Genomic DNA, 20577 nt, shown 5'->3' on the forward strand with positions numbered 1-20577 from the left:
GCTCACCTTCTTGGCAGGAAGGCTCATTCTTTATTGACACTGATGTTGCCAGCCTCCCACTGAAGCACCCAGTAGTTTTCTTTTTTTTTTTTTTTTTGTCTTTTTGCTATTTCTTTGGGCCGCTCCCGCGGCATATGGAGGTTCCCAGGCTAGGGGTCGAATCGGACCTGTAGCCATCAGCCTACGCCAGAGCCACAGCAACGCGGGATCCGAGCCGTGTCTGCAACCTACACCACAGCTCACGGCAACACCGGATTGTTAACCCACTGAGCAAGGGCAGGGACCGAACCCGCAACCTCATGGTTCCTAGTTGGATTCGTTAACCATTTCGCCACAACGGGAACTCCCCAGTAGTTTTCTAACAGGTATTTTAGGGAAGTGGAGTTCCAGCCCAGCAGCACTGGCTATGATAATGACCCACAGAGCACCTGGGGCCTCATGCCTCACCCACGGTTGAGTCATGGATGGGCCAGCAGTGGACACAAAGTTTTGTCAAAGCTCTGTGGCTGAGTGTGCTGCCAACCTGAGAAAGGCTTCCCTGGGAGAAATGCCTCAATCTATGGCATGGATGAGTATTCTGTTCATGTATCCCTCCAGGGCAAAATCCGATTTCTGTATAGTATTGTTAACATAGAAAATGCAGCTTTCACAAAGCCCAGGTGGCCTTGGCAACCTGCAATTTCACCTGATTTGCTTTGCACAGCTGAGATTCTCAGGACCTGGTAAGCTTTTTTTTTTTTTTTCTTTAAGATTTTAACTATGTCACTGAAATCTTCAATTGTACACCACTTATATTTCCAGTTTTACAGCCCTGCCTATTTAATCCTTTTTGTGCTTTCCTTGACATTTTAAGAAACTTTTCATTGACACAGTTTGCTTGCAAAATAAAAAGAATCAGCTGTATTTTTTAAGGGCTTTGTGGTGAGTAAGGCATGCCAACTCCGTGTTCTCCTTTTTTTGTTGTTGAAGTACTTATCGTTGCTCTTGACATTCTAAAATAAGAATGCCAGTTTCACATGTGATGCTTCTAAAACTCAAGAAAGAGCAAAGCAGCCAAATTGGCTGGAATCCAGACTTTTCCCTGAATGTCAGGGGGAAAAAAATCACTGGAGAGTACATAAAAGTGGAAATCCTGGCTTGCTGAATTGTTTATTTCAGTCTTATTCTGGTCCTGAGAAATGATCAGTAGCCCTGACAAGTTTATTCTTTGTCGAGCTGGAAAAAAACCTCAAAGGGGAGGGTGGTGGGTATGGGTAGCTCACAAATCCAGAGGAAAAACTTTTTATTATTGGAGGGATTTAAAATTACTAAATCTGAAAGTTCCTGCTGTGATGCAGCGGTTTAAGATCTGGCGTTGTCTCTGTGGCAGTGCAGGTTTGATCCCTGGCGCAGCAGAGTGGGTTAAGGATCCAGCATTGCTGAAGCTGTGGCTTGGATTCAGTCCCTGGCCCTAGAACTTCCATATGCCATGGATGTACTCCCCCCCAGAAAAAAACCCCACTAAATCTGCAGATTGTCTGCCGAAAAATCCTTTTGGGAAAGAAACGATAGATAAATAATTCATGCTGCATATTTAAGCACATGTGAAATATGGAATAAAAGGTCTTGTTGGCAGAACATGTAGTCAGTAGGCTGAGGGATGCTATGCTGCTGACTGTCGCTGCTAAACTGTTCCTGAGCCAAACCAGCACTGACTGATGTTCCTTAAACATATAATTATGACTCCATCTGCTTTGATTGCTGGATCTGAAAAGGGCCGGGACTGTCATCAGATGACTGGGTTTGAGGGTAATTTTTTAGAAAAATTGTGTGTGTTGTCAAATCCTCTCCAGCTGTGGGCTTTTACAGCCCTCCCCTCCCTCCAGTACTTTACAAGTCTCCAGTTCTGTTCTGGCCTCCACCGTCTCCCTCCCTGTGTGGGCCTCCTCCAGGAGCTGAATCCTGATTGGTCCATTCCCGGTGCTGGTGATCAGTTTGGGCATGAGCTTGGGATACAGTTCTGGACCTTATGCGTTTGGGGAAGGCCGCTGAAAGGCCTCTGGGAAAGGCATCCTTGCTTCCCAAGAAATGTACAGGGTGGTCCCTTCCGCCTCTGCATGTTGCCAAGAGCAACTGTGATGCCTGGAAAGTGGGCACCATCTGTGATCCTTGAGGGAAACCATCCTAGGGACAAGATCAAACACAGAGGATGGCAGAGAGCCCAGAGATGGGGAGATTCTAGCTTCCTGATGATGCCTTTGAGTTGCTAAATTAAGAGCCCTGGAGCAGCAGTTCTTAATGCTGTGACTCGTGATGTAAGAATGTTTGTGGGTCACTGCGTTTTCAGGGTTTTTTTTTTTAGGGCTGCACCCGCGGCAAATGGAGGTTCCCAGGCTAGGGGTTGAATCAGAGCCAGAGCAGCTGGCCTATGCCACAGCCACAGCAATGCCAGATCCGAGCTCATGGGCAACACCGGATCCTTAACCCACTGAGCAAGGCCAGTGATTGAACTTGCAACCTCATGGTTTCTAGTCGGATTCACTTCCGCTGCGCCATGACGGGAATACCATCAGGGTTTTTTTAAAAACTACCTATGGCCAAACCATCTTCACAGATGCATGAATCGTTTAAGATAAAACAAAAAAATATAACTCAAAAAGAACAAAGGATACCACGAGCCTGTCTCATTTATAGCACATCTAAGTGTGATGTTCAGCCTGGTCAGTGATGAGCCTTTCCTGCCTAACGCAATTTGTCATGAATGTGGATGCTTAGTCATCACACCCCACAGAGGGAACCCCCATGGAGAGGACCAATGTTCTTTAGAGCTCATGGTGAGATCTAGTTAAGAGATTGCTCTGGCTGCTCTAGCAGAAGTAAAGTAACAATGACTTCAAAAGGTGGTGAGATTGATGTTTCTCTCCCAAAACAGTTTGAGCTGGTAGGAGGTCAAGGAGATAGTGACCTGCCCCATGGGGTTATCCAGGCTTCTTCTTTGTCATCTGCTGGGATGTTGTCTCCATGGGCACTGAGACAGCTGGTTCACCACCATGCCAGTGTTTTAGAGCACAGGGAGTGGGGGAGAAGGAGGCAGAGTTAGGTAGCTTAGGCACTTTCCTTTTTTTTTTTTTTTTCCGGTCTGAGCCCAAAACATGTGGAAGATCCCAGGCCAGGGACTGAAACCCCCACAGCAGTGACCCAAGCTGCTGCAGTGACAGCACTGGATCCTTAACCTGTTGTGCCACAAAGGAACTCCTAGTCACTCTCCTTTTGGTCCAGAATTGCACGTATTACTTCCAATCACAACTCATTGATCACGTGATGGCAACTAGTTGCAAGGGAGTCTGGGAAATAACTGTCTCTAGCTAGGTGGCCAGGTATCCAGCTGAAACGTAGAGTATTCTCTTAGTAAGAAGGAGAGAATAGACACTGGAGGACAGTTAGGAGTGCCTGCCACATGTGTCCTCTGCAGTAAAGAGGAAGAACGTGACAAAGGCAGAGTGTTGGCTGCCACTCTCTGATTATGAAGCAGAGTTATAAGCCACGAGGGCCTGGCTCCCTGGGCAGCCTCGAGCCGTGTGCCAGATCTGACCTGCCCTTGGCCTTTCTCCTGGCCAGACAGAGGACTTCTACTAGGTGGTGGTTAAAACCTCTTCAAATCTGACTTGTTCTGGCATGGCGCCATAGCACAGGCGTCTTATTTCTAGAGTGGGCGCAGAGATGAGGAGACAGCAGTGTGAGTACCCGCTGTGTGAGTGGTGGGGATTAGGCCCTAAGAGAAGTCACTGCTGACATTTACTGAGAGCTTATTAGGAGCCCGGTACTGAGCTGTATCCCTTGTATGGATTAATCTGTGAGCCCTTCACACCCAATGAGATGGATTGTTCCCATTTCATAGATGGGCAACTGTGGCTCTGGAAGGGTTAGATAGAGGAGGGCTCTAGTCCAGGCCAACTGACCCCGAGCCACATGCTTAACTCCATGTTGTGAAAGGACGGCGGGGCCCTGCAGCATGTTTTGTGGGGTGTGGCCAGGTCCTAGTGAGCCCAGCAAGCAGGGCAGGAGAGCACAGGGCCTGATGCCACGCTGAGCAAGAGCCAGCTTCGGGGGCAATCTACCGTGTTGATTGGTGACCCCATAGCCAGGAGGTGGCTGTTGCCACTCCATGTCACATTTGGGCATCATATTGTCGTGGGTTCCATCACCCTGTACCAACCCAGGGCGGAAGACAGGCTGTTCTTCCGGAGGAGAGTAATGTGGTGAGAGAGGTGCCCAGGTGGGTGGATGCGGTGGCACAGCACAGAATGTTCCAGGGGAGGCACATTGCATCCTTTAAAGTGTCGCCCCTACTGAGAGGGACAGGGAGCGTCTGGGCCTGTTCCTGTCCTGTATTCCTGGAGGAGGCTGGTGCTGGGAAAGGTAGAACCCCGGCCCTAGAGAATTTGGGTCAGTCCATAATGTAGGCCTGTCCCCCAGACGGGCACTGCTTGGTGGCCTGGCTCCTGGAATCAGACCCCACCTCCCGCCCCAACCTAGAGGTCAATAGCTTTGTGCCTAGAGGGGGACTCCGGGTATGGCATCAGTGGGTGTGCAGTCTAGTCCCCTTGGTGGTGGGGTTCCTTGGGGTCTGAGATGGGTCACCTAGGTGGGGGGCAAACACCAGGCCATGCCACAGGCAAACTCCCCGTGGAGAAGCAGACCCGGACGGGGTACAGGCTCCCTGGCCCAACCCCTCTGGGCCTCTGGGCAGCCAGCCATTCCCGGCGTAACAGACTCACTGCATGTGCAGCTGTGGAGTGATGCCCAGACTAACCCATCTCCCTGCTCTGGCTCTTCTCACTCACAAAGATGCAGACTCTCCTGCTGCCCCCCAGTAGTCAGGTCAGTCTTAGTGCTGTTTCTTTGGTTCATTCCTAAAATGCAAATGTTTTCCTAAAATGGAATTACAAATGCACCATTTCCAAGCTGCTCTTAAAGTCTGAACTTGGGCTGAGCCTCCTCCATAGGAAACCTACCACCCTCTCTAGACCCTGGTGGGTTCCCGCCCCTCCCCAACTCTGCTTCCCCCTGGAGGTACTAGTTTTATAGGACTAATGGTCTCTTTACTCACTGCTCCACTGACCAGAGTGTGAGGTTCCTTTAAAACAACAACAACAAAACCCCTTAGAACTTTTTTTTTTAACCTCAAACATATACAAAAGCACAGAAGATCGCAAGGAGTGCCCTCTAGGACTCATCAGCCAGCTTTAGCAGTTGTCAACATTTTGTCCATTTTGTTTCATTAATTCCTCCTTGACCTGCCCTGCTGTCCTTCCAAATATCTTTTTTATTTTATTTTATTTTATTTATTTATTAATTTATTTTGCTTTTTTAGGGCCCCACCCATGGCATATGGAGGTTCCCAGGCTAGGGGTCGAATCAGAGCTACAGCCACTGGCCTACACCACAGCCACAGCAACACCGGATCCCAGCTGTGTCTTCGACCTACACCACAGCTCACGGCAACACCCGATCCTTAACCTACTGTGCAAGGCAAGGTATCGAACCCACAACCTCATGGTTCCTGGTCGGATTCGTTTCCGCTGCGCCATGATGGGAACTCCCTCCTTCCAGAATATCTTAAAGCAGTTCTAAGATCTCATATCCTTTCTCCTATAAGTACACTCTGGCTGCAGGCTTGGAGATGGCAGAAACTGTCCAGTATCCTATGTCCTGTGTCCCTAGCACTTTGGATGCTGCCTGATACAATGGGCTTTGGGGAATTAGGTTATTTCGAATCAGCTGATAGGCTGGATGAATGAATTGGTTTCAGCCCTCAGAGCCCAGCCCGCACATGAGCTGGATTTGAAGAGCTGGAGTGTAATGACTGCTTGGATCCCACAGTCTCCTTGGTGCCTAGCCCACTGCCTGGGCTTTCCAGGAGGTTCTGGAATCTGTCCTACTCTCACTCATCAGCCTTTAAGGTTGGTTTATTCTTAGCTGTGTATCTTTGATTTTGCAATTAAACTCTACTTTGAGGTGACCTTGGAGAGGGAGGACTATGAACATGTAGATTTTACCTTTGCTTGGTTTATGTTTAGTCACAATTATAGACTTGAGGGGTTTTTGTTTTTTTTTAATTATAACGCTGTATTTACTCAGACCAAAATGATTAGGACCGAAAAAAAAAAAAAAAGATCAAAGTATAGAATACATCAAAAGCATTTTCTTTAATACCATCTTTCTATTCCTGTAAATAGAAATGGTATTTTAACTACACAAATGAGAGATAATTGAATGCACATTTTTCTTTCCAACAGTCACGATCATGTTTAAAACCCTAAATTCTGTACACTTTGAAGAGGACTCTGAGGCCAGAGTCACTAGATGTGGCATTTCCAGCTTTTACAATGTGAAAATCAGGCCAGACTTGGGCTTTGGAAATCTCTAGTGGTAGAATGGAGGCTTGTAAAAATGCCTTTGATATATTCCTTTTCCTCTTAATTCATCAACGCTATTTACCATAATAATATAATGGAACTGCCTATTAGCTAGTGCTTTTTTTCAAAATTAAATTCTGAAATAGTTTCTTTCACTATTCAAATCTACTGTAAAGTTGAAATAACTGAGCTTTCAGTTTGTTTTCTTTTTCGCTGCTTCATTAGGCATTCAGAGTAACAATTCTACTTCTGAGACGTAAGATATTTTACCATGTGAGTTTAGCACAGGGGACTGAGGCTGTGCCTAGTAGACATTTGATGACTGGTAACTGTTATATGTCCAGCCTGCTTCATAAAACAGTTGTTTCCACTGAAGTATCTATAGGAGTTGGGTTTGATCATGATGCCCCATTGAGTTGAGCATCTCCCATGGAAAGTGATGGCACTGGAGAGAGATGTTTGAGGATTAGGAGATTTGGGAGCTGGATCAAAGTAGGTTGTAACCCCACAGCATCTCATCCTGCTGATGTGGCCATGACTCTTCCTGTGGACTTTCTTTCTGGGGCTCTGGGTGAGCAGGCTGTGGGGCTTCTACTGTAATCCAAGTCCCAGCTGTCACTTGGCATGAGTTGGGCAGGTCTGATGGGGTATCTGGAGGAGCTGCCATAGACCCCAGGGGTGTGCGAGCTCAGATCTCCCATGGAGGTAATATGCAGGAAGATGGCCAGAAAGGAACCCAAGGAATGCTTGACTTCCAGAGTGACCGTGGGCCTCCTCTTCTCTAGGGGTGAAAAAGGAGAAAGGGGTTCTGAAGAATGGGGCTAGAATTTGGGCCACAGAGACAGAGCCCCTTGGCTAGTAATCCTGTCTTCAGAAGTTTAGACAGATGTTCCAGGCTAGGAAACCTGTGGTGAGGCGGGACACCACAGCTGAGTCAGCCCCAAGGAAGGCTCGTGTGGTTAGAGGGGCCAGGAACGGGCTGCAGACGTGGCTGCTTGCCCTGATGGATGGAGCCGGGCCCAGGAATAGGGAAGTGGCCAGGATTTGGAAGGGGAACCACAGCATGGGGCAGAAGCAGCAGCTTGTGAAAGGGTGAATCTTTGTGCTTAGATGATGGAGTCTTTGTGTTTAGGAGTCTTTATGACTCCTGCAGAGCTGGCGGGTTAGCACATCCCTGCTTTGCATATCCTGATATTTACTCCTCACCGTCTTCCTGCTCTTTCATACTATTATCCCCAATCCTATTTAAAGATCAGGATCCTGGAGTTTCCTGATGGCTCAGCAGGTTAAAGATCCAGTGTTGTCAGCATAGCAGCTCGGGTCGCAACTGTGGCACAGGTTTGGTCCCAGGCCTAGGAACTTACACATGCTGCGGGTGTAGCCAAAAAAGAAAAGAAAGGTTCAAGATCTTGAAACTCAGCAAAGTTGTCAGGAGGGTGGCAGAAGAGAGAACTGACACAGATCTGCCAGACCCTGGAGCCTCATGCTTTTCACTGTATCAGGGCTTCCCTTGGTCTCTTCCACTGAGGAAGTGTCCCCAGTGAAGAAACACCCCAGGGCAGAGCCATGCACCGGGTTCCCACGTTGGACTCACACATGCATACACAGATGCCAAGGTCGTAGCTCCAGCTGCAAACACAGACTCCAAAGCCATGAGAATTTTGCTTTAGATCATTATTGTTTAGCCATTTAAAGGAAATAGTAAAAAGAACAGAGCATGACCTTTCTCACCAAATTTTCTAGGAGAATAAGCTTCAGGAGGAGATGCATGTTTATCCCACAACTGTGCGTCATTGTGCTGCCCCCGCCCTTGGTCTGTGTGCATACCAGGCTGGTCCTAGCACAGGTAGAAGTAATGAGATCCTGACCATTAGTTGCCACTTGACATCTGCCAAAAGAGAGTCAGAAAGCAGAGGCACGGAAACCCAGAGCATACCCAGGGCCAATGGTGGGTGTTCCCTGATGGAGGCCTGTATCATCACATGAAAAGCCACAGATATGTAGACATGTCAGCAGCCCGAAAACTAAAAGTCGTGAGGCCGTCACATGATCCCAGCCATCTGGTTAACCCACATAGCCTCAGTGTTTTAAATCAAGAACTAAATATAGCCGCTTTCCCCAAAAGCACTCAGCATATCAATGGATGTAGACAAGATGGAGCAAATTTGCATGCGGTGCCTGCAAAAGCAAGATGAGCCTATGGAGAGCTAGACTTGCCTGGCTTAGAATTTCCTGGTAAAGACCCAAAGTATATATATATATTTTTAGATAGCTTTGGCTTTACATATACCAAGCTCCCAAAACTTACTGGCTTCAAACAACAACCTTTATATTTGCTGTGATCTGGGGCCTGGCCACACAGTGCTGTCTGTCTGGGCTGGCTCTCCTGATACCCGTCTGCGGGTGGTGTGGCTGGGCTGGATGGTCTGGGCTGGCCTTGCTCACATGTGTGGTGATTGGCAGGCTGGCTGTTTGAAGAGAGCCTCAGCCGAGACGGCTCACCTCAGCCCACGTGATCCCTCATCCTCCAGCACTTGCCTGGGCATCTTCACATGTTGGTCTCAGTGTTTCAGTAGCAGCCAAAGGGGCCCAGCTCCAATGCATAGGCACCTGTCATGACTCTCCTTTCAGCTTTTTTGCTGTTGTCCCATTAGCCAAACATATACCTTGTCCAACTTAAAAGTCATTTCGGGAAGAGACTTCTCAAGACCATGAAGGCACAAAGGCATGAACAAATTGGGGACCCCCAATGCAACAAATCAAATGTGTCTATAAGCCTGAGATTTAACTCAGCCAAAGCAGTTGTTGCCACCTAATGCCCATCTGAAGCCGGCCCTGAACCAGGGTGATTCATCCTCGTGTGAAAGGCAGTGTTAGGTAAAACTATAGGCAGTGCATATAGCAATTTTAGCGGCCTCTTCTGCTGGTAAGAGTGGGGGAAAGTCTCCCGAGAGACTGGAGGCAGGAAGTGGTTGAAGGGTCAGACCTGGCCTGGCACAGAGAAAGTTCTCACCTCCCACACCCAAATTCAGAGCACCCCAGCGGCAAGTCTGGTCTCCGAGATGCACAAGCAAGAGACAGCACCAGGCTCAGACCTTAGGGGAGGGTGGTTTCCTGAGCCAGCAAGGTGGCGTCCCGGGCCCAGGGTGAGGCACTGAAGGCAGCATTTGAGCCAGAGTGACAGAGGAGGGATGGGGACAAGAGCATGTGAGCCTCAGTCCCCACATACCCAGAGGAACCAACAAATGATTCCTGCTTCCCAGGAGGAGGGAAGAAGCAGCCACATGAACTGATAGAAGATGAGTGGGTAACAAAGCTGATGACAGGCGTTTCCTTTTGAGTTTCTATCATATGCTGGGATTGTACTTAGCCTTTAATTGAGTTCTCACAACATCGCTGGCTCATTAGTCCCAATTTACAGGTGAGGAAACTGAGTCTCAGAAAGGTTGTCACTTGGGCCATGGTCACTGGGCTCAAGGTTCTGACCTGGGTATGTCTGCCTCCAGAGTGCTGCGCCCTTTCTCTGCACGTGCTGCTGCTGTGGTCCACTGGAGAAGCATCTCCAGGCAGCATCTCCTAAGAGAACTCTGAAAGCCCCCGAAGGCCATCTGCCCAGCAGGGACATTTGAGGACACTCATGTAAAGGAAAAGGAGCCCTTCCAAAGGTGTCTTAGCCTCAAAAGAACGGGGTAATATAGTAGAAGAGAGAGAAATGTTTGAAGGAAGGCCACAGCATATTTCTTGTTGGGGATGCATGACACCCACCCAAAAAGGAGACATTTGCTGTCTCCCTATTCTCTGATCTAATCTCCACCCCCACACCCCACTTACCTTCCCCAGATTAAAAGGATCCCCTTATAAGAGGGTCACTGTAAAGTAGAATAGACCCAACCTGGAAGGACTGAGATACCGAGAGGGTGCTGAAATGCACAGGCTGGTGAGCCAGAAGCTGCCAGCCACCATCCTCAGATATCTAGGAAGCCAGCACATGCCAAGAGTTAATTTGTTCTGGTGGCAACTAGAATCAGTGTGCAGACGTGCGGGTGATACTCTAAGGCATAAGAGAGAACTATAGAGGCACAGATCTCATTTTGTATCGCATCCCCACTGCTTAATAACCTGTGCCCTTGAGTTTCGGTTTTCTGCTTACGTGTTAGAAATTGCTGAGCCTGTCCTCAGGGGATGTCAAGGGCCCCACGTGGCTGTTGGCTCACACTGTGCTCAGTGAGTGGAAACCTAAGGAAATGGGTGATTTTGAGCAGTTAGGAGTTCCTGGCTTTTGGAAGAGCAGAGCAGAAGTTGGAGGCTAACTGGCAGGAGGCTGGGCAGAGGAGGCTGCTGTGGGGGAACGCTGACATGCCACCCAGGTGGGGTATGCTTTGGAAACACTGTGACCAGTGTTTGCAGGTGAATGTTGGTGCCTTCCATGCCCTCCTTGGCAAGCTTGGCCAGGCAGCAGAACCTGCCCAGGGTCAAGGGTAGAGAGACTGTGACTTGGATTTGGCTTAGGTTGTTTTCCTTGTAGGGGAGAGGGAGAGTGCTGGTGGTTGCTGTTAGATTATCAGATGAGCATTACCAAGGACATCCCCAAGGTCAAGGATACGAGAGAATGGACCATGATGCCTCCCAGGCAGCCCAGGCAAGGAACTCGCCCACCTGGACTAGGGACCCAGAGCCACCCAGGCTTGATGCTTTACTTGTGGGATTGGGTTTTTGTCAGCATGAAGGCTTCACCCTCTTTGTTGCTTCAGGAGGGAACCCCTGCAGGCCCACAGTCAGATGGGCCCACATGCTATCTCTTATTGTGACCTCAGCCACCTTAGTGGTTTAGGGCAGGAGTCCTGGCCTTGGCCCCTTACCAAGTGCGGATCCGGTGAGCTGCCTTCAGGGGCTGTACGTGTCTTTGCCAACACCCTCCGGTGGAGGCTATGGGGAATATGAATTTTGGAAAAGGTTTATTTGGGGTCCTAAATATATTAAATCCTGGGTGGGATCAGCCAGGGTGGTGTGTTGTTTTAGCCAGAATGCTGGTGAGGCTGGTGAGTGCTCACCAGGGCAGGAGGGAGCCTCCCCAGGAGGAGCTGCAGATCATCTTGGAACTCAAGGTGCTGGCCTGTGGGTATCAGTGGTGACTAAAGGGACAGAAGCAGTGCTCACTTGAAGATGTATGTTGGCATCTGTTAGCTAAGAGTTGCCAGACGCTGGACATGGAGGCGTTATTGTGAGGTACAAGTCAGCCTTTTAGGCAACGTTCTTTTGTGGTAGAAAATCTGACAGGTCCCTCAAAGGACTGGCTCTCAAACTCCCCCGTAGGGCCCTTGGAGTAGGGGTGAGGTGGTGGGGAAGGGCAGCTGGGGAGCAAAGGACTCTTGCTTCATTTCTTGCATGTGTTCTTTTTTTAACCAGCTTCGTGGGGAGTTAATTCACATACCAAACAACTCACCCAAAATGTATCATTCAGTAGCTTTTAACATATTCATAGAGTTGAGCTTTTATCTGATTGCTTTTCTATTGTATCTGAAGGAGAAAAAGGTCCTGCCACTGAAATCAGGTTTGAAATGGCATATAATCTGGCTGCAGTTATAAACTTTTTTGGAAGAGATGGTGATTTTCAAGTTCTGTTTTAAACCCCAGTGAGAATCAGGAAATAAACTTGGTATCTAAGACTGATAGGGTAAAACCTGTAGCAACCATTCACTTTTTCACACAAGGGACATACATTTAGAGCCTCATTCAGCATCTTTTAAAAGTCCTTTTGCACAGTCCTAACATGGTCAGAGGAAATCAGGATGATGGGTGGGGTTGCAGGCCCATGAATGCAGCTGAAATAGACCCAGTGGTCCAGGATTGGGGGAGGTCTCTCATGAGCAGATGGGTCTACTTAGCGTAGGGATAGATCCTCTGAGGCACACCCCGGCCATCCCTGTAGGCATGAAAAATGGGGCAAGAGACAGCGATTGACGTTCAGGGTCACGATATTAAAGAAGCAGGGTCATCTTAGCAAAGTGTTCATCAGAAAGGGTTGAAAATTTAGGAGTTCCTGTTGTGGCTCAGTGGGTTAAGAATCTGACATGGAGTCCGTGAGGATGTGGGTTCGATCCTTGGCGTCACTCATTGGGTTAAGGATCTGGCATCGCCACAAGCTCTGATGTAGGTCACAGATGTGGCTCAGATCCGGTATTGCTGTGGCTGTGGTATAGGCTGGTAGCTGCAGTTCCTCAGCCTGGGAACTTCCAAATGCCACAGGTGTGGCCCTAAACAACAGGAAAGCAAGAAAGAAGAAAGGACAAGGTTGAAAATTCAGATGTTGGGGGTCAGAAGGGGGTAAGCATTTGCTGCTGGTCCTTATAGAAATTTTGTATGTCTGATGCACTGTAAGTGCTTGATAAACTTCCTGTCCGTTTTCTTTGTAAAGACCCTGCTGTAAAATCTCCTTCCCTGTGAGGTCAGATAGCTGGAAGCACTCACAGACCGGCCCTGCTTATTCATTTAAAGGGCGCCTTCTCAGCTGGGCTTATTTGGGAGCAGAAACATCAATAACAATGTGTGATTGTTCTCCGATTGGGATTCACTTGAGATTCACGCTTCCCTGCAGGAGCGCGGGGCTAATTGGATTATCTTCAGTTGACAAACCTGGTTTTCCACCTCAGCACACATTTCTTGCCCCTCCTCTCTTTGCAGGATATGTTCCGATTTAAGGTGAAACCATGAAGAGAAGATAGAACAAATAATAATGCTTTTCCGAAATCGCTTCTTGCTGCTGCTGGCCCTGGCTGCGCTGCTGGCCTTTGTGAGCCTCAGCCTGCAGTTCTGTGAGTATGGCTGTGGGTCCCAGGAGGAGGGGGGCTTCTCTGTGAAATAGAGGAACCCATGGGGAGGAAACACCTAGGCCCCAAAGCCTTGGTTCTTTAAATGCACAGTGAGGTTTCAAACTTCCAAGTCCTAGTACTGTTGGCGCTCATGGTGGATGAGTGTGGCTAGGAGTCTGGGTTTGAACAAGGGCCATCACTAGGCCTCATGACTCATTTTTGGCTTCTCCCTGGATTCCTAAACTGCCTGGTTATTCCTGGATCATTAGTTCAGGTTCCCAAGGAGGAGACAGGGAGTGGCCAGCTTGTCCCCTTGTGCTGGACCGCACAGCAGAGGTGCCTGGCCCACGGCTTAGCTCTTTGGGGGTCAGATGGCCATTATGTTCAGTGAGCAGTGGGGCTGGAGCTGCTGGGGAGGGTGCGAGGATTAAGGGACCCGGCGTGGGAAACCCCACGTGGCAGGGCAGGAACCCAGCTGAGGAAGCCAGTCCACAGGCCTCACCACCTGTGCCCTTCCTGGGAGCCTGTGCTCAGGCTGGGCTCCAAATCTGTGTACCCCACTGCTCTCTGGGGTTGTCGTCCTCAACACAGATCTGATACCTGAAAGATGATCCCGGAATCCGGGTTCTTGTTCACAGCAGTCGAAGAATGAACTCCGAGAACTTGCTCCGCAGAAAGCAAGTAAAGTCTCTATTGAAGAAAAGCAAATACCTCCCAGGACAGCTGGGAGAGGGGAGAAGAGCCCCCTTTCTCTATTGTCCTTTAAGGGTTTTTCTTTCTGAAAGATGGGGAGGTACCAATATGGGGTCCAGAAAGATGTGGTTTTCTCCCATTGGCCTTGCTCAATTACATGTATCAGTCCTTGTCCAATAGGGGTCTTAGTGTTGGAAATGTCCCGGAAGTTTTATGGTTTCTTTGTCCTTTTCTTTAGATTAAGTCACCATTCCTCTCATTCCTTTTTTTATCCATTGAGGAGTGGGCTAGAGATTCGCATTTCCTACAGTAAACAAAGTCTGTGGGGAAGGCACATTTCCTATAATAAAGCAAGGCCCGTGGACATGTTACTCCCTGGAGCCCTTAAGCCACAAATGTTAATCAACATCCATATCAAAAGAATGTATGGAGCCCATGTTCCTACACTGACCACCTGAGTTAATATTCTGCCTCAGGTCCAGCCCGGCACCTCCTTGGTTGTAACCCTTCGGTGGTGGCCCGTGGTCTCTGGGAGATTCCCTGCCTCCCTGGGCCCCTCTCTTGTCTTGAACTCTATGCCGCAGCCTTGCCAAGTTGCTTGGCACTCTCTGCACATTCAGGCTACTCTCTGTGCCCAGATCCCGCCAGCCCCTCTGCCTGGACTGCTCTCCTCACCTCCCTTCTGGCCTCTCCTCCACATTGTTCACTCAGCCCTTTCTCCTCTGGGAACCTTCCAGGACTCCCTAACGGATGGGCTCCTTGGTTGTACATTTGAGGTGCCCTAAACCTGTTCCCCTCCTTACACTAGCCTTGTGGTCTTCTAATTTTCAGTTCTTGCATCTTTTCCTTCTGCAAGACTGTCTGTTCTTTGAGAGCAGGGACTATGCCTGTTTCCCTCTTTATCGCATGCACCAGCATTGCTAACCACACCGTAGGTGTCTCAGGAATGTTTGTTAAGTGAATCTGTACCTGTGGGGAAAGCAGGCTTCCCCTGCTGCCCCGTCCTTCTGGTGCTGTGTCCTTGAAGCGGGGAAAACATCCATGAGATGCTGGCTATTGCGTTTTTGCTACCAGCTACCTTCCCTCCACTTTCTACCTCACCCTGATAGGTGGGACACAAGTGCTCATCCACTGTCACCGCCTCGGACAGTTCTGTCAGGAGGTGGCATTGCTGTCACAGCTTGAGTGATGGACGGAGGAACAGGTGGTTGTGAGGGTGGGATGTTCCGAGTGTGCTGAATGGCATTTGGAATAAGTGGTTTCAAGGGAGAAGGCTTTAAGCAAATTTCTCTACTTCACTTCCAGTTTGTGACATATTCCATTCACACATTTGGTGCCCATGACAGCCATTTATAATAGTAAAGAGAATTAAAAATACTCACTTTACTCTTCCAGAATAGGAAAAGAGGTCAAGAGGAGTTCCCGTCATGGCTCAGTGGTAAAGAACCTGACTAGTATCCATGAGGATGTGGGTTTGACCCCTGGCCTTGCTCAGTGGGTTAAGGATCCAGCATTGCTGTGAGCTGTGGTGTAGATTGCAGATGTGGCTGGGATCCGGCGTGGCTGTAGCTGTGGCTGTAGTGTAGGCCAGTGGTTGCAACTCTGGTTGGACCCCTAGACTAGGAGCTTCCACATGCTATGGGTGCAGCCCTAAAAAGCAAAAAAAAAAAAAAAAAAAAAAAAAAAAATAAGGAAAGAACATCAAGAAAAGAGGTTTAACGATACTCCAGACAGTTAATGAACTATGAAAAAAAAAATAACCCTTTCCAAAAAGTGTGTTAGGGAATGTCAATTGTTTGTTTATAACTTTTCATTAAAAAATTTCCATGCTTTGGTTGGAAATCAACCTTGGTTACAGTCAACCTTGATTCTTATTCTGAGAAGCTGACGGGTTCTGAGACGTGAATGTGGGTTCCTTGTGTTTGCTGTGTTTCTCTTGCATGAGGTGGTTTCCACGTCACTGAATTGGCCTGTGTGTTTTGCTTATATAACTCTTCTGAAAGTACCTTCTGTTTTAGGAGAACTAATTTTCAGCCGTACTTTTTTTAGGGAAAATTTTGCAGGGTAAATTAGCCTGCCTGGGTCTGAGGTCTTTATTCTTGAGTCCATTGGAGTACGGAAGGATTTTAAAGATATGGACCTTCTTACTGCTCTTCTACTTCTAGGTAAACTGTAACTTTGGAATTTAACAATTTCTGTGAACATTGAGTTTAATGGCTTTATGTATTTAATTGCTTCATCGGTTGCTAATTATTACGGGGTAAGAAACTGCACTAATTCATAACACAAAGATGTCTGCTAAGTAACATCTTTTCATCCTTACCTCAGAATATTCTTTTGACTAATTTAGGAATACCGGATTAGCACATGTAATTGTTTTAGGTAAAATATTTGAGGCAATAACTTGATTTTCTCATGTTTTAAGTGAACAGTATTGTTTTATTTATTTTCTGAATGATTGTATAATTTATTTTGTCTCATTGGTAGTTTTCTTTTTCTGATGTTTTAAATATGAGAGAGTTATGATGCAACTTACAATGAAAATCTCAGGTTGTTTAAATAAGCACTTCTTCCTCTCAGTACAGAAAGTGTGTATATGAACCCACATATCCTTATTAAGTGCTTTTGTCTGTTGGATATTTTTCTACACTTTTGGGGTGGAGGTGTAGGGAATGGATACCAAAAAAAAAGATTGAGGTACAATTCATAGTACCTCAAAATAGGTTTATTTGAAATGGTGGTGATGACTTGCTGTATTCTAATAGACTTTAATGAGAATTGTTCATTTTGTATTTTCAAGTCCTTGATGTTTTTGAGTTTGGAAATTGATGGATTCCTGATACTCAAAGAAGGGAACAAGGAAGGTGTAAATCTCATGAATTATGCCAGTTACAATGAGTACAAGTGGGAAAATAACTTCTCAAATTGAGGGGCTCCTGTGCAACAAAAAAAGACCACTGGGTTATGGGGATTTGCGGGTGATTAGTTACGTTGCTGCTTTTCCCGCTTTGCAGTCCTCCATTTTCCTGCTTCAGCCCAGCCTTTGCTTCAAGCTTATTCTGTGCTCATCTTGCCACGTTCCATCCCGTGTTCCCAAAATGGCAGGTTGGCGGGAGTTCATGGGCTGTGGAGCCACAGCTTTGGGTTTGAATGCTGCCCTACCACTTAGCAACCCTGTGCTCTCAGCAGGTGGGACCTGCCAGAGCCTCTGTTTCTTCTTCTGTAAAACAGAATTAAGGAGTTCCCTTGTGGTGCAGTGGGTTAAGGATATGGCATAGTCACTGTAGCGGCTCGAGTTGCAGCTGTGGCACGGGTCCAGTCCCTGGTCTGGGAATTTCCACATGCCGTGGATGCAGCCAGGAAAAAAAAAAAAAAAGGGAGTTACTTGTTGCTACTTTGCAACATTGTCATGAGAATGGGATTTTGTGGGAAAACCCTTGGCCTGGGGAAGCACAGTCAGTGTACGTAGGGCAGAGTCCTCTTCTGACTCATCATTGTCAGGATCCAGGGCTCCTGGTGCCCCAAGGCTGCTCCAGCCACTTGGTGAGAGAGCTTTTGAAATAGTCTATCATACATTTCTTCCTTTTTGATCAGAGTTCACTGGCCATGATAGGGGTCAGTCTACAGTGGGCACATGGCTCCTGTATCTGGGGGTCACCTTCTGGGTAGCCAGAGCAGGTTCTGAGGTAATGTCCAGGGTGTCCTGGAAACTCAGATCTCCAGGTGGAAGGGGTGGGGGCTAACCTGCTGAAGTGAAGCCGGGTTGTCATCAGTATCTGAAGAGTCCTTGTCTGTATCCAGTATCTGCAAGAGGAGCCAAATCTGTGTGGCCTGTGACCATGGAGACACCTTTCAGTTAAGCGTCAGGTGGAGCCTCCTGAGCGTCATCATCATGTGGAGGTAGAGTGGGCAGTGTGCACAGCCTGGAGCCTCCATCTGTGCAGAATAGAATAGCAGGCAGGTTGTTGGACCTGATCCCATTGAAAGCTTCTTCATGGAGTTCCCATTGTGGCTCAGTGGTAATGAACCTGACTAGTGTCCTTGAGGATTCAGGTTCGATCCCTGGCCTCGCTCAGTGAGTTAAGGATCCGGCATTGCCACGAGCTGTGGTGTAGGTCGCAGACGTGGCTTAGATCCTGTATTGCTGTGGCTGTGGTGTAGGCCGGCAGCTATAGCTCTGATTCAACACCTAGCTGGAACTTCCATGTGCTGCCCCCAAAAAAAGAAAAAAAGGAAGGAAGGAAGAAAGAAAGGAAGGAAGAAAGGAGGAAAGCCTCTTCAGACTCAGAGGTTTTAGGAATTTCATCTTTCCCGGTGGTTGTGGTGCTATGAGTTTGCACAGCTTTGTCCTTTAGCAAACACTTTTTTTTTTTCTTTTTTCCTCTTAGGGCTGTACCTGCAGCATATGGAAGTTCTAGATCCGAGCAGCATCTGTGACCTACACCACAGCTTGTGGCAACACTGGATCCTTAACCCACTGAGCAAGGCCAGGGATCAAACCTGCATCCTCATGGATATTAGCTGGGCTCTTAACCCAGTGAGCCACAATGGAAACTCCCAGCAAACACTTCTTGACTTTCCACTGCATGCTGGGGCCTGGGCTGAGAGTTTCCTCTCTCAGGAGCCACAGGAGTGCTCTGTCTAGTGCCGAGAATGATGAGCAGAGAATTGGAACACAGTGCATGTACCATGTGCTGTGACAGGAAGGAGGTGCAGTATGAGGAGGTGGGAAAGAACGTGGATTCCAGAGCCAGACTGCCGGATCAAATCCCTGTCCTGCCACTTAGCAGCTGTGGGACTTCAGGCATGTTATTTACCCTATCCATGCCTCAGTTTCCTCATCTTTAAAATGGGGCTAACGAGAGTACCTATTTCCTCGGGTTGGTAAGGGATAATTATAACACACCTAGAATAGTTCCTGGCACATAGTAATCCCTATATGCATGTTAAGTAAAATGAATTAACAGTGATTCATGGCAGGATCACATGGAAGGATGGAGGACGAGATGCTGACCCAGGAGTTCCCATCGTGGTGCAGTGGAAACAAACCAACTAGTAGTATCCATGAGGACATGGGTTCAATCCTTGCCCTCACTCAGTGGGTTAAGTGTTCGGAGTTGCTGTGAGCTGTGGTGTAGGTCGCAGACATGGCTTGGATCTGGTGTTGCTGGGGCTGTGGTGTAGGCTGGCAGCTGTAGCTCCAATTCGACCCATAGCCTGGGAACCTCCATATGCCGTGGATGCGGCCCTGAAAAAAGAAACAACAAAAACAACAAAAAAGCTAACCCAGCCAGGGAGGGCAGGAGAGACTCTCTCCTGAGGGGGTGATATCCGAGCTTCAGCCCTTAGGGGTGAGTTGGAGTTGGCCAAGGAGGAAGCTGGGGAGGGCCTCCCCAGCAGAGGGAGGTGGGGGTGTGCAAAGGCAGGGGGAGAGGACACGGGACCAGTTGTGAGGGTGGACAAAGGCCGGGCTCCTCCAGCTCCCCATTATATCCTGAAGACATGGGGAGCTGCTAAAGCAGGGAAGACCTCATAGTCAGATGAGTGTCTGGGAAAGACCACAGTCTGATACAGCAGTTGCCTGAGCGTGGTCTCCCGAGTGCCTTGATAGCCCCAGGAATTTGTTAAAATGCATGTTCCCAAAACAAAAAAGAGTGTCTTTTTTTTTTTTATTTTTTTTTTAGTAAAGATTTTTGTTTCTATGTTTATGAGTGATATTGATCTACAGTTTCATTTTCCTTGTGATGTCTTTTTTGTCTGGTGTTAATATCAAATCAATGCTGGTTTAGCCCCCTGTTTTTGTTGATCTCCTCGTCCTAGTCTATCTGCTTGGATACCAGCTCTAAGCTTTCTCTTCTCAAGCCTCTGCTCAGCTCACCCCTCAATCCTACCTTCCCATTTGGTCTTACATCTCCTAGTTATTTGATTCTGGTAAACTTCTGGTTGAACTTCTCAAGACCTTTGGAAACATTACTTCAAAAAGAGTGTCTCTTATGCTTCTCCTCACAGATTCAGGATTGTGGCAAGGGTGAGGGGTCCCGGGGGGATTCTAAGGTGCACAAAATTTGGCTGCTGCCTGTTCAGAGGCAAGTAGGAGGGTGATGCTGGCAGACAACTCAGGTGCCTTTTTCCTCCCCCAGTTGAAGGCTGAGGGTGCCTCCAATGAAGGTGTTGGCCCTGAAAGGAAGGAGCGAAGCTGAGAGTGTCAGGTGAGGCTGTGGGTGTGGTGTTATCGGACCAGGGGGAAGAGAGATGAGGAGAGGTCCCACCCTGACCTCAGAGTTGGGCTTGGGGCTCCAGTAGATGCTGCCTTTGTCTGTGCATTCACATGATCACTCACACAGATGCCTCCCCCCACACCCAATCTGGAGTACAGCATGCTGAGGGCCTAAGGAAATGCATAGAACAGAGTCTGAGAGCTTCACCCTGTGAGGCTGGTGGCACCCTGGGTCTGGCTGGACGAGGAGGCCCGGGACAGTGCTCTGAGCAGGCAGAGGAGCAGGGCAAGCCCAGGCAGCAGGATGAGCTAGGGGCAGAGCAGGAGGGAAGTGGGGGTGTCGGTAAGGTGCATGGAGACCATTGGAGGCACCCAGGGGCCTGGTGGGTGGAGTCTAGGGGCTGAGACTAAGGGAGACCCCGTCAGAGCCCCTTTTGGGGGACTTCACATTCCATGTGCC

General features: G+C 48.3%; 1 protein-coding gene across 8 annotated transcripts in view; it reads left to right on the forward strand.

Moving 5' to 3' along the window:
* Positions 1-20577, forward strand: part of PXYLP1 (2-phosphoxylose phosphatase 1) — a 94679-nt gene that overhangs the window by 39980 nt on the left and 34122 nt on the right. For all 8 annotated transcript variants that reach the window (XM_084989868.1, XM_084989867.1, XM_021069541.2 and 5 more), the window contains one exon: positions 13080-13210. In XM_084989868.1, the coding sequence (XP_084845994.1) occupies positions 13132-13210 (79 nt within the window). In that variant the 5' untranslated portion in view covers positions 13080-13131. The remainder of the gene's footprint in view (positions 1-13079; positions 13211-20577) is intronic.

This window comes from Sus scrofa, chromosome 13 (assembly GCF_054392235.1).
Source record: "Sus scrofa isolate SSC_HxYL_T2T_F1_AM1 chromosome 13, Sscrofa_HxYL_maternal_Yorkshire_Landrace_v2.0, whole genome shotgun sequence".
NCBI lineage: Eukaryota > Metazoa > Chordata > Mammalia > Artiodactyla > Suidae > Sus > Sus scrofa.